This window comes from Pelodiscus sinensis, chromosome 4, assembly GCF_049634645.1.
Source record: "Pelodiscus sinensis isolate JC-2024 chromosome 4, ASM4963464v1, whole genome shotgun sequence".
Classification (NCBI taxonomy): Eukaryota; Metazoa; Chordata; order Testudines; family Trionychidae; genus Pelodiscus; species Pelodiscus sinensis.
The window spans coordinates 15,167,121-15,181,965 of NC_134714.1; the positions used below are offsets into that span (position 1 = coordinate 15,167,121).

Sequence of the window (14,845 nt, forward strand, 5' to 3'; positions counted from 1 at the left end):
CTTTCTGGGACTGGTTTTCATAAAAGTAGTCTTCAGCCCCATCTAAAGTTCTGGTATCTGCACTTGTCAGAACGAGACAAAGGTAAAACCCACTGTGAAAGAATGCCAGGTAGGAATGGGATAAATGCAGGGGAGAGGAGGAGTAACTTTAGAACATCTAGCAGATTGTGTCACAGATATTATTAATGGTCACTAGGCCTACAACAGAATTCCATAGTAAATACACACTGGGTTTCCAACAAAGTATTGATAACTCTGCTCTTCACAATACGTAGAAATACACAGATGTAACATATGTTCGGAAAAATCCATCTGTTTGAATACTAATTTATTATTCAAATAATTCTGCTGTGCCCCGGATATTGTTTTCCTTTGCAGAATATGCTTTATTTGTTAAAAAATTCCATAAAGTATTTTGTTAATGCTTTTTAAAAAGGAGACTGCCCTACTTGGGTAATCTTCGATATATCATGACTAGGAAACATCTTGACCTGCCAGATGTGTTCCATAATTTGTTTACCATGTTTGTGAATTACCAAAGTTGTGTTTGAAAAGGGTTACACCATCAAGGTTTGTCTTTTTTGGGCTTATAAAGCCATCATCATGCTACATTACTGTTAACAGAAAGGCAGAGGCAGCGCAGTATTAGTCTAATCTATACAAAGACATGTCACAGAAACAAGATTATAACTTCACTTTAGCAAGAAGAAAAGCAGTAGTGAACTGGGAGGGAGAAGCCCTTTGACAAGTGTTCCTTCTAAGCTGCCCAGCAACACAGTTTCACAAGTGATTAATTAGCCCACCAAGCCAGTCAGCTCCTTACAAGGAGCCCAGAGGCTCTGACTGAGCGGGGTTGATTAATCACCTGTGAAGCTGTGCTACCCGCCCAACTTAGAGAGAACACTGCCTTTGACCATTCAGATAGCTTTCAGAAATATCAACAGAGCCGTGCATGGATACAAAATGTGTATCCACATCTGTAGTCACAAAACTGAGCTGCGGATGTCCACACTGACATTTGCAAACACAGACAGATATAAGTGGATATCTGCAGATTTGCAGGGCTCTATATATCAAGGCAACACAAAACTACTGACCAAATACATTCTCATTCCAGTGTTGCCATATCAACGTCTTCTTCCCTAAAGATTTGACCTTATGCTTTTGCAAAGTGTCAAGTTGACATGCGAAAGCTGAATGAGCACAAAAAGCTGTCTTCATGCCTTGAAGTACTTCTATCCTTCTCTGGATGAGCTATTAGAGGAAGAGTGGAATTTTGTCTCTTTCACTATGTCAAAAGCATCTAGGGTTCTAGACAACTGCCTTTTCTGCACACTTATAAAGGTTCTACAGGTTGGACCTCCCTGATCCGGCACCTTCTGGATGTGACCGGTCCCAAAAGGAGGGAGTTTGCCAGACCAGAGGTCAGCCCCTTTGCTGACACATTCAAGACCCCCCAGAGTCTGTCGGCAGATTGCCAGACTACCCCACCCTGGGGCCACCAGAGCTCCACTGCCCTGCCCTGCTCTGCCCCAGGGCTCTCTGGTCCGGCAACATCCGTGGTCTTCTTGAGACCACGGATGTTGCCAGACCACAGTTTCCCAGACAAGAGAGATTCAACCTGTAGGTAAATCTTTGTAGATCTAGTTTTCCTATTTTCTAATAAATTATATAAAGATAAATTTAAATACAAAAAATTGTTTAACAGAATACCGGATCAACATATAACACCAACACATGCTGAAAAACGCCTTTCAATTACTACAATGCACAAGACATTACAGTTTAAAAATCTGAATATTAGAAATGCATATGAAATCAGTTTTATGGTGTTGTCATTATGTAAAGTAAGGGATTTAATGTGTGGTGTTTCTCTTACCAAAATTGAGTGCATTCCCATGTAAATTCGACTAAAACACACCAGAGAACACCAACAGATTGCAAGAATCAGACCATACACAAGGGGATACTGGAAAAAAAAAACACAAAATATTGTATTAGAATCTTAGCCATAAGTATATAGTCCATGAAAATGATTTAGCAATGAATAACCACACCACTCTCAGACCTCATATTTCAAATACCATTTTAAACAGTACACAGATCAGTTCTAATAAAGTTACCCAAGACCTACAGCCAAGACTGAGGAGTGGTGCTAAAAAGATTTCTAGTTACTTCCATGATTAATTAAATCTTCATAAAAAGGAGTTCCAGCAAGCTGGTGCCATAAAATCATTACATACTATTTTCCCTACCATAAAGAAAGCCTCACTTGTTTTCTTATCAGTACAGTCTTTCCCTCATTCCCTCTCTCTCTAAGCATATTGAGTGTGTTTGTTTTTCCTCTTCTTCAATCTACTCCCTCCACTGGCTCCCAACATCTTCCAGAAACTTGCTTCCACTGATTCCAATAGGCTTAGAATCAAGTCCCTCCTTTTAAAGCCCTCTTCGAAACCCAGTTTTATTTTTCACTAATGAGCTAGATCCAGGTATAGCAAATCATGTAAGCATGAGTGCAACTTAAAAAAAGTCAATAAGGCTAAAAATCCCATGCTTAACTCTAAGCACTTTAATATTTCTAAAGATACACATATGCTTAAGGGCTTTGCTGCATCAAGGCTTTAGACACTATTGCCATTTACTATTTTTCCTTTTGCCCTCAGTTTCTACTTAAGTGTCAGAGATTATATGTTTTCCTTACTATATGGAACAATTTATTTTAATCCTTGTCTCGCTTTCCTATTCCATTTCTCAATCTACTTTTCTATTGTCTAGCTACGCCAAAAGGAGAGAAGACAACTGACATGGGTTTAATCAGGCCACAACTTTACAGGCAGTCCCCGGGTTACATGGATCCGACTTACATCGGATCCCTACTTACAAACAGGGTGAGGCAACCCCACATTAGCTGCTTCCCCCCAGCAGACCAGGGAGACGCGAAGCTAGCGGCCCTCCCCTTCCCCCCAGCAGACCAGGGAGACACCAGGGAGACGCGGAGCAGCTTTTCTCAGCAGACACCTCAGCTTGAGAATAAAAGGACTGAGGGAAGTGAGGTGGGAGAATAAAACTGAGCTCTGGAGAAATGTTTGGCTAGAGTTTCCCCTACAATATGTACCAGTTCCGACTTACATACAAATTCAACTTAAGAACAAACCTACAGTCCCTATCTTGTACGTAACCCGGGGACTGCCTGTATTATTAGATGTCTAGGACTACCAGGCAGATAACAGAGTACAGTGGAGGTAACCCCCACATTAATGCCAATACTTACCTAGGTGGTTTTTACCAGCTTCCCTGCCTTTACCATCTCTATCCCTACACCAAATCCACTGATGGGACCCTACCATAACTTGAGTGAGGGGCTTCCACTAGCTTCCCCTCTTCTCCCCTTCGCCCCCGGTCTCTGCAGCAAATCCATTGCCAAGACTTTACCATTCACCACCCCACCTGATAGAAGGTTACGATGGGCTATAAGAATGGGGCGTTGACTCCTTGGTGTAGCAATCACAGCAATCCTCAGCTGTCTGTCTCCTCATTCATTTATTTAATAAACACTTCTTTTTAAGTCCTTTTCCAAACTATTAATCTGGGCACTGTATAGCTTTCTTATGTAGTACCTGCACATCAACACTACATTTAAATGAGTTGCAACATATGGCCTACTGCATGCAATGCCATCCATGAACAAAGTCCTTCCTGAAACCTGCCATGGGGAAGGTGAAAAAAACCCAACTGCAGTCAAGCCAATATGGTAGTAAGGGAAAAATTCCTTCCCAGCCCTCCTAAAACCTGATATTTTAGCAAACCTGATATTTTAACCTGAGCAAACCTGATATTTTACCACCTACGAGGGAGAGTAGGTAGGTTCCATGGACAGCTGATATCATAGGCATGGAAAAGCTCTTCCTTCCAAAACTGCTTGAAAAGTCCTCACTCATGCTTCACCTCCAGGCCCCCTCCTACTTACCGTATATACTCGAGTATAAGCCGACCCGAATATAAGCCGAGGCACCTAATTTTACCACAAAGAACTGGGAAAAAGTATTGACTCGAGTATAAGCCTAGGGTAGGAAATGAGGCAGCTACTGGTAAATGTAAAAAATGAAGATAGATACCAATAAAATTACATGAATATTTATTTCAAAGAAAAACAATAACCTAGCTCTGTAAGTGGAAAAGGGGGTCAACAAAAACAATATGGTATCAAAAATACCGTAACTTTAAAAGTACAACAACCTTAGCTCAATCAGCAACCAAGCTAACACACAAGAGCTAAAATCCTTCAAAACTGGAGTTCTCCTCCTCCTCATCTGTATGTCCAAACAGAGCTTCAGCTGGTGTGAGGTTATCAGCATAGACATTGTCATCATCACTGACAAACTATTATGGAGTAGTTTTTTAAGAAAGCATATTGGAATGTATTTAACTCACTTAGAAGCAGTCCCAGCTCTACGAACATCAAAATGCAGTATGTAGAAAAAGTTGAAAGAAAAATATAGTAAATCTGCCCTCTTCCACAACAAGTAAAAATAGCACCTAATGTAGCATCATTGCCAATCTACAGCAGCTATTCAAGTACATGAAAGTTTAAGTAAAATACTTCCAACTTAATCTTAGAAATGCTTTATACCCTTTTAATATATCATTTTTTAAAAAGTTCCTATAAAGCTACATGTGGCATTTCATTTCTTTTCACAAGTTTTAGGAACTGAACTGAGCACTTTTAATATGCTCTGGATTATAAATTCTCTTTAAAAGTTTATTGTGAAATACTGGCAAAACCAATTGTCATTCAACTGGTATATAAACGAGACCCAAGAGTATAATGAATTTCTATCTACAACATTTAGTCAAATCCACCAGGGAAGGGCAGTAATTTCTTTTAAAGTAGAACCCTTTAATTGTTCCTACGTACCTTCCAATATTCAGTTGTATTAAATACATTTCTTCAGACAATTGTCCTAGTATTCAGTCTTTCTTGTGTTTAGTGCACTAACAATCTGGCGTAAGTTACTGTACTAATATGAAACTATTCAGCAGTTTGACAGATTAAATATTTTTAATAAAACAGTACAGGCAGTCCCCGGGTTACGTACAAGATAGGGACTGTAGGTTTGTTCTTAAGTAGAATCTGTATGTAAGTCGGAACTGGCGTCCAGATTCAGCCGCTGCTGAAACTGACCGCCAGTTCTGACTTACATACAGAATCAACTTAAGAACCCCAGGCGTCCCCAAGTCAGCTGCTGCTGAAACTGATCAGCAGCTGATTCCAGGAAGCCCGGGGCAGAGCAACTCTGCCTGGGGCTTCCTGTAGTCAGCGCTGGTCAGTTTCAGCAGAAGCTGACTTGGGGACGCCTGGGGCAGAGCAGCTGGGGTGCTGCTGGGTTGCTCCAGTAGCGCCGCTCCTGGGTGCTACTGGACCAACCTAGCAGCACCCCATCTGCTCTGCCCCAGGCGTCCTGATTCAGCCGCTGCTGAAACTGACCAGCAGCGGCTGAATCAGGACCTGGGGCAGAGCAGCTGGGGTGCTGCCGGGTTGGTCCAGTAGTGCCCAGAGCGGGCGCTGCAGGACCAATCGGCAGCGCCCCAGCTGCTCTGCCCCAGAGTCCAAAACAAAAGCCTGGTCTGCTGGGGGGGGGGGAGCACACTAGCTGCGCCCCCCCCTCCCCAGCAGACCAGGGACACGGGGAGCAGAGCCTCTGAGGCTTTGCTCTGGCAAAGCCTCAGAGGGAGGGACCCCGCCGCTGCTGCCGCTTCAATCCGGGTGCCTGTGGTCTGCTGGGGACCGTCCCCAGCAGACCACAGGCTCCCGGACTGAAGCCGCAGCCGCGGGGGGGTCCCGCGCCTCTGAGGCTTTGCCAGAGCAAAGCCTCAGAGGCGCGGGGAACCGCCGCTGCTGCCGCTTCAATCTGGGTGCCTGTGGTCTGCTGGGGACCGTCCCCAGCAGACCACAGGCTCCCGGACTGAAGCCGCAGCCTCAGAAGCGCGGGAACCCGCCCGGTGCCCCTGGTCTGCTGGAGACGGTCTCCAGCAGACCAGGGGCACCGGAGCAGCTTACGAACGGGGCTTTCTCGCCCTGACTTCCGCGGCTAGACCCGGCCAGCGGCAGAGACACGCTGAGCCCGCCCGAGACGCTGTTCTCGAGACGCTGACTCGAGTATAAGCCGAGGGGGGCATTATTTAGCACAAAAAATGTGCTGAAAAACTCGGCTTATACTCGAGTATATACGGTAGTTTGCTACCAGAGGTCATGCCACCCACACTGCCCATCTTCCCACCACTGGGCTGCTGCATCACGCCACCTGCCCACATTGAGGCCACTGCAAGGGGTGGGAGGACCTTCAGCAGTAGGGCCATGCTAGCTGGAGGTCAGCACCGTTGCTTAGTGCTCCAGGGCCAGGGGTGCTACCCTGGAGAAGATGCTAGTGACCACAGGGGTTGGTGCAGGCACTGGGCGAGGCCAGCCACCTCATGGAGGCTGGGCCAAGTGGGCGCAGAAGAGCAGGGCCTCATACAGAAGGGGCAGGGCTGGGGGCTAGCTTCTCAAAGTCAGGTGTTCATCCACCGCCCATGGTAGGTCCTGCCTCAGCCTTGGTCAGTGTAAAGAGGAAGGCTCCAAACACAGCACTATCCTTTTCAAAACCTGCACTTGCAGTTAATGAGTCACTGGCCAGTTTGACCCTCATCCAGCATTTTTCTTCTCCCCCCTGCCCTCCCAACCATAAAGCCTTGTCTCCTTCACTCAGCCAGACCAGCCAAAAAAATCTCCTGCTTAAAGGTGCAGGGTGGTCATTCTATTCACAGCACAGGCACTACTGGGCAGGAGTGTATCTTTTTGATCAATTAAGCATCATACAAAGTTATAACATTATGAAGACACACACAATTATAATACTGTAACATAGTAAGGATATAGGCTCTTGAGAGTAGAGACATGTGCTCTCTCTGCATCCATCAAAGCACTGGTATGGTTCAGTCAGCACACTCCGCAAATTCTAGGTACACAAGTGCAGTTAGCAAAACTACCCTATCATAGGAGACAGGCTTGGTAGGACAATCTTGCAGCTCACTGAGATGAAGGGGGGGGTACATGTGTCCCACTCACTGGCCAAAGATGCCTATTGCTGAGTTAGACCACAAAGTTGGTGATTTTCTGCATGTTCATGCTGTGAGTAGCACAATGGAACCCTGATCCACCTTGCCACTAACACTACCATAATATAACCATGTAATTAATACTATCTATATTTTTACAAGCAATCCTTGCTAGAATCTTTTGTCTGATCATACAATACTTTCTGATGATGGAACGTAATGACAGAAGGAAAACTATTTTCTAAAGAACCAGAACACAGCCCATCATGTACAGACTAAAGGTTTAGACTGAGTTTTTAATTACTTGGGTCTCTTCTCCAGGGTAGAGAAAAATCACTCATCTTCCAAAATCTATCTGCAAAAAGACAGTTTATCAGCTAAAGCATCAATACTTATTGCTTATTTTGTTAAAATAGACTGACATTTTGTCCCTGAAACGGAATCAAACTTTTTTTTCCATCCCAACAGCCACTTACTATGCAAGGCAGAGGCATAAAAACATTTTACAATGGAAATAGCATGCTTCTTTCCTGAAAAGTGACTTAAAATATGTGGTTCCGTATTTATTTGGCTCAGAGAGGTCAAGATTGCTCAGAAAACATTTTTTGTTTGTGTTAACGTTTTTTCAGAAACATGTCCACTAGGAATGTAAACCCCCGTTTAAAAACGTTCAAGCAATTAACTGGCTGATTGCATCACAGAACAGGCAAATGGCTGCTGGAGCAACCCCTGCATGCGGCACACCACAGGTGGGGGGCTGCTTAGGTCAGGCTGGATGACCATTAAGTGATTACCCCAGTAAGCATGTTGCTAAGGCAATGCTTACCGGGTAACTGGTTAACTGTTTACATTGCTGATTTCCACCTCTCTAAATTTTTCTGGGGAAGTGAAAGTTCCAAGATCACATATTAACAGTTTAAAATGTTGCAACTGAAACAGTAGCAGAGTCAGCAGATTTGGCTGACCACACAACAGATCCGTGAGCATAAGACAGTGCTTCATAGAGCAGGGTTGATTTTTTTTTTAAAGACTTAACTTTAGAGACAGCATTGTTTTTAAAAATAAGCAACAGCAAACCTCAGATTTGTGAACACTAGAGTTATGAACTAACCAGTAAACCATACACCTTATTTGAAACAGGAAGTATGCAACCGGGCAGCAGCAGAAATTGCTCCCGTGTGCGCGTGCACACACACACACACACACACGCACACACACGCACACACAAATACAGCACAGTATTGTTTTAAATATAAACTACTAAAAATAAAGGGAAAGCAGCATTTTTACTGCATAGCCTTGCAAAGCTATTAAGTCAATGTTCAGCTGCAAATTTTAAAAAGAATCAGTATAACTCTGAAACAAATGTTATGAACAACCTCCATTCTCAAGGTGTTAACAACTCTGACATTTTACTGTATGTTGGCATGTCTGTAGCGGTAACAGACTTTTTAGATTTTATTAGAGTCCATCAATTCTGCACATTATACTTTCAGATTGGCTTGAGGCTTAGGAGGTCCAGTGGTCAACAGGCATGACCTAGGTGGCAGCAAGGAAGGGTGTATCTACACCACCCAGATTAATAATTGTTACAGACCAAGCCTTTCAAACCCCACTCATGGATGACGAAGCCTCTTTTGCTGAGACAATTTGCCAAATTGTTCTGAATATCCAGCAAATGAAGAGATATCAGGTTAATTCAATGAAAAAATATACATCATGCCAACAAAAGAACCACTTTCCCTCACAGTGGGTCAGATGCTGCCCTTTCTCCTTGCAGTTCACATAGTGAAACACTGTTGGATTGCCTATTAGGACATGAACAAAGGTCCACCAAACCAGGGGTAGGAAAGTCTTGCAAACTAGACAAACAGATCTAATTGCATCCTCATACAGCCTATATCTGCAGGTTGTCCACCTGTGAATCTCAATATTGTTTGGACATGTCTGTCACAATGAACCTGAGGGGGCAGGGCAGATGGGTGGATTACTACACCTTGACAGATATGAAGAAGATCTGTCCACCAAAACAAAGGCGATGACAGTCCTCTTGGTACTTCTACCAGCAATTCATGCAGCACTTGATTGTTAAACTAATATCAGCACTCTGAAGAGGAGGGAGATAAGACACAATGTTCAAGATTCTAAGGAAATGCTATCATGTGATCTAGTAAAGGGAGATAAATTCTCATGCATGTTTGTAGCTCACCACAAAGCTCTGAAATGAAGTTTCATTGTATAATAAAACTTCACTTGAGGAAAGTACACTTTCGATAACTCTGAGTCCAACCTTTCACCTCTAAGTAGGCATGGGAATAAATTCATTTCAGTTGATCACGAGACCTATATTGCTAAAGAACTATATCAATTTCTCTGTGAGAAAGTGTACCCACTGAATCAACCAATAGTCAAGGAAAAGACACACTTACAGGACTTTTGTCACCTCAGAAATGCTATTACCTCAGACGCATTTGCTAAGCATGCTTGAAGCTGGTAAGAGACCAAAAGGTAAGCTTCTGAATTGGTAATGAAGTCCATTGACCATGAAACAGACACTTCCTATGAGCCAAATGAACTACCACATGGACTAAGCATTCTGTAAATCAAATGTCACAAATCAATTCACAAGCTCATTGGAAAGGATTTTTGAAGAAAGGGTAGCCATCTGAAATATGAAGCAACAGATTTGTTGAAATGTCATATATAATGATGTCATCTTTTTTTTAAAAATGAAGGAGGAAGGAAATATAGCCCCTTGAAGTAGCACTCTGAAAGCACCCCAATGAAAAAGTATTTACCTCTATATACAGCTGGTTGTCATGATGGGGAGGACCCCTGAAAATGGGACAGAGTGGCAGAGATTGAAATTGAATTTAATATCCTTTCCAGATAATATCTGTAACAATATCTGTCAATTCTAAACTTCACAGATCCCAGGCTGCTTTGGGACAATCTGAGAACTACAACTGATTGGGAGTTCTCAGTTTCTGCTCTTTTCCCACCACCTTTTTGTGATCTGCATGGCTCTCTAGCGAAAGGGAGCCATTGTGTGCTAGATACTGTCCTAGCTTCAGGCAGAGCCATTCAAGTTCCTATCCTTCTTTCCCTGGATGACTCACAGGATGGCAGAAACTATGTGCAAGAGCAGCTGAATTGACTCTCTTCCCTCCCCGTGACGAAATCTGTGGTGGGTGGGGAGCTGCTGCAGCAGGAAAAGGACAGCATCTACTACTTAACTGCAAGCTCACTCCACAGCTGCCTTGGGGCTACAAAGTTAGTGGTACAATTCAGATGAGAACATAGTATCCCATTTCTTCCTTGTAGTGACAAAGATGATTCCAAATTTTGACTTCTTTTAAATTTAAGAAATGCATTAATTCCAATTTTAGCAACTCCTGAAAATGTCTCATGATACAAGCCTCAGCTCCTGGGAGTAATAAAATGACATAAGCAGCTCAACTTCCAACAGGGAGGGAGGGGGAGAAGGAGAATGTTTCCAGTCCTCAGGATTCCAGGAAAAAAAGTTTCAACACATGAACACTAAAGGGTCCAAATCCTGAAGACTATTATTAATTATTATTCATACTAATAATCATTTTAAAAATCTCATGATTTAAGATAATCTCATGATACAATAGAGAAAAGGAGGTAGGGTCAGAAGTTAAAATAGGAAAAGAACACATTAAAAATTGCTTAGAAAAGTTAGTTGTCTTCACGTCACCAGGGCCTGATGAAATGCATCCTACAATACTTAAGGAATCTATCTGCAAACATCTGGAAAACAATAAGATGATAAGTAAGTGTCGCATGGATTTGTAAAGAACAAATTATGACAAACCAACCTGATACCTTATCAAAAAGAAAGCTATCAAGCCTTGTGGACAAGGGGGAAGCAGTAAATGTGGTCTATACCTTAAAGAATTTGATACCGTCTTGCATGACCTTCTTATATGAAACCATTCTCAGAAAGTAGTTATCAATGGTTCACAGTCCTGCTGGAAGTGCATAAAAAGTGGGGCTCCGCACGGATCAGTTTTGGGACCAGTTCTATTCAGTATCTTCATCAATTATTTAAATTAATGGCAGTTGTTCCCAACCTGTGGCCCGTGGACTCCTGGGGGTCCACAAGGGTACTGCAGGGGGTCTCTAGAAAGTTTTTAAAAGTTACTTTTCCTTTTCTTCTCTCCCTCCCCTTCCATGAGCACGCAACGGGGGAAGGGGGAAAGGTGTAGCAGCCATGCGCACCAGGCAGTGTTCCCTCTAAGCTGCATGGCAGCACAGCTTCATAGGTGATAAATCAGTACCGCACAGTCAGAGGCTCAGGGCTCCATGAAGGAGCTGACTGAATGGGGAGGAGAGGGGGCCTGATACATCATCTGTGAAGCTGCACTACCACGCAGCTTGTAAGGAACACTGCCTGGCGTGCACCTTAGCTTCCCCACCTGTCATGCTCCAGGAAGGACGGGGGGAGAAGTAAAGGCAAAGAAAAATCACTTTTCAAAACTTTCCGTGGACCCCCTACAGTGCCCTTATGGAGCACTGGAGGCTCTACTCCAAATAACAATAAATGTGATCTGCAAGCATTCATCAAAGTTAGGGAAAAACAACTGAAAAAATCTGAACATACTCCATTCTCCTTGAGCTTTACATAGGCAGCCTGAAAAATTATGATATTGCCTTTTATAAAAAACACATTAAGAGAAAACTTGAAAATGTCTACGTTTTTTGGTAAAGCATGCATGTCAATGCTTTTACTTGAACAAATAGCACAGAAAAAAGTCGTACTAGATTCTGTATACTACATTATTGGGAAGGAAAAACATTATTCATTTTAACTAGTATGTATCAGAGTCCAGAAAAACAAAATTTCAATCCTTTCAAAAAAAGTTTTGAAATCCTCAAATAGGGATGTTAAATTGCAAATAACCAGCTAACCGAGTAGTTGATGGAATTTCCATCGACTACTCAATTAGTCAATGGTGGGCACTCGCTACCCTCGCTACACCTCTACCTGCCCTTCCCACCCACACACACCATGGATACGGTGCTGGGAGAAGCCAGCTGCCCCCAGTACTAGCTCCTGCTTCCCCCCCTCCTTGCTGCCTCTGATATAGAAGCAGCAAGGGAGGAGGGAATGCGAGGAGTCGACTCGACTACCCGAAAAGCCTAGGCTATTTGACTACTCTTTTACATTCTTATCCTCATATAAAAACAGTATACTGTTTCACAACTTAAAGAGCAAGATTAGTTTAAGAAACATGTTATTTGCAAAATATTGTCTTGTGCAAAACAGGATGTAGCTTCCTTTTAAAAAGTCTGAGAAGAATCATTACAGTTTTACAAAACCATAAAAGGTAGGCAGTCATGCTTACAAGATTAGTTTCATTTCCTATACAACAAAAAGACTATCAGTCTGATAAGTTTAGCATAAAAATTAAGAACAGTGTCTAATAAAAAGACCACCACAGCTGTCTGTACAAGAGTATTACAGGTGCTAGGAATCACACAAAACCAAAGACTTCTAAAATGTGTGTCACAATTCTTATATATTCCAGTTGTTTGGGGGGTAACACGCTTAGGATTTTGCTGATCAGGAATCCCAGAGCACTCAGTTTTTCAATAATGGCAGATTGATACTCGGCTGTTTTCTATAGTACTAGCAATTTCTACAGAAGTAGAAACAAAAATGACAAAATAAAGCTACAAAATTAAAGTAACTTCAATGGGTAATTCCCTAAGAAAACAAGATCTGCAAAGACCTATGAAAGAGTCCCCTATGGAAATGTGTGCTGGGAGATAGAAGATAATGAGTTTAAATCTTATTTTATCCACAGACTAGGGGAGTGATTCCCTGCTCTGATTATTAAGCAAGATCTCATGTAGTACAAAAGTATCATTCAAAATATTTTCACAGAGGAAATATGTGAAGATCTGAGAAGTTCCCATGGTCTACTTTGGCATGGGGGAGGAGGAGAGGGGACAACAGAAACCGAATTTCATCTATTTATCCATGCTGTGTCTCAGAAAGATTAAAATAAGTTTTCATATTTAGCTACGGCTTCTTTAAAATGGGCTATTGCTGCATCTTCACCACTATAAGAGGAAGTGAATTATAAGCCTTTAATTACATGATCACATGCTTTCTCCTTGTCCCTTTATTAGGGTGGTCATGTCAAGCCACGGCTCTAGGACATTACTTCTCAATCTACAGCAATTTAACATGAAAGATGTGTTTCTGAAAATGTTTGTGCTAAACAAAAACGTGCTACACAGGGTCAATTTTCCCATTGAAAATAATGAAAAAGGTGGGGGTTGCGTTTCAGGTGGTGGTGTCGAAGTCAATTTTTTGTTGGTGCTGAGTCATCAAGGTCAACATTAGATGATGTAGATGGAACAAGGCTATTTTTTTTTAGGTTGAACACACAAAAAAACCTTTCAACAGAGAGCTGCTTTGCTGCTTTTTGTTTTTCATTGTAAAGTTACTTGTAGCAAGATATGGCACTTTCTAAGCTTTTTGCTACTTTTGAGCTCCGTTCACGATCAGGTTCACTCTCATCAAAAATGTTTATTATATCACTTATAAGCTTAAATGCTTCACCCATAACTTTCGTTGATAATGTTCAAATAACTGGCTCATTTTCAAGCTGCTGCTCATCCAGCAGCTTCAACTCGTCAACAGACAACTCCTCCCCCTGAAAGTCGAGCAACTCTTGCACATCAGTAACATCCACCTCCTCTAATGCTGCTTCATAGGCTAGGGCTACAATCTGAAGCTAAAAAGCAGATATGTCCGTATCAAACCCCCTGAACTTGTGAACACATGCAGGCAAGGGAGGCCCGTGAGCCTAGACGAGCTGGGCAGCTGCCTAGGGCGCCGCTGCCCCAGGCGCCCGATGATAACGTCACGGCAATTGATGGCCGTTCAGGCCGGGGCACTGATTGCTCTGCCCTGCCTCGGGCCACTCCTGCATACAGGCCATACACGGCACCAAACTGCATTAAGGCAACTCGAAGAAACTTCTGCCCAAGCCTCTGCTAGAATATCTATAGCATCTTTAACGTTAAATTTTCTCCAGAACTCCTTGATTGTAGGCTTATTCTCGCCATCTCTCCCCCTTATAAGCCTAGCAAACGTATGGTGAAGTAATACACCTTGAAAGCAGCTATCACTCCTTGATCAAGAGGTTGTATTAACGAGGTCATATTGGGGGGTAAAAATAATATTCAAATGTTTTCTGACAGATCAATAAGGCAAGGAGGATGGCCTGGTGCATTATCTAGAACAAGTAAAATTTTGAAAGCAAGATTTTCTTATAAACAATAGTCTTTCAACTCAGCAGTTAGGCAATTGCAGAAGTAGACTATGAAGATGCTTGCAGTTACCCATGCTTTCACATTAGATTTCCAAACAACAGGAATATAATCCTTTGAATACTCAGCTAAAGCTCTAGGGTTGGCCAAACAGTAAACTATTATAGGTTTGAGCTTGCAATCACCGTTGCTATTGGTGCATAGCATCACAGTCATATGATCCTTTGCAGCCTTAAATCCAGGTGCATAAGCCTCATCACGAGAGATATATGTGCGTGCTGGCATGTGCTTCCAGTAGAGTCCTGTTTCGTTCAGGTTAAACACCTGTTGAGACAAACAGCCACCTTCCTTTATAATAGTTTCAAATATCGCTGGGAATGATTCAGCAGCCTCTATGTCAGCAGCATCAGCCTCACCAGTTATTTTTACATTATATAAG

At 42.6% G+C, this 14,845-nt stretch overlaps 1 protein-coding gene across 5 annotated transcripts in view; it reads right to left on the reverse strand.

Moving 5' to 3' along the window:
- Positions 1–14,845, reverse strand: part of PPP2R5E (protein phosphatase 2 regulatory subunit B'epsilon) — a 231,084-nt gene that overhangs the window by 201,100 nt on the left and 15,139 nt on the right. The window contains exon 2 of one of the 5 annotated variants that reach the window (XM_075926382.1): positions 1,880–1,969. The exons of the other annotated variants lie outside the window; for them this stretch is intronic. Coding sequence (XP_075782497.1) covers positions 1,880–1,969 — 90 coding nt within the window. The remainder of the gene's footprint in view (positions 1–1,879; positions 1,970–14,845) is intronic. 5 annotated transcript variants of the gene reach the window in all.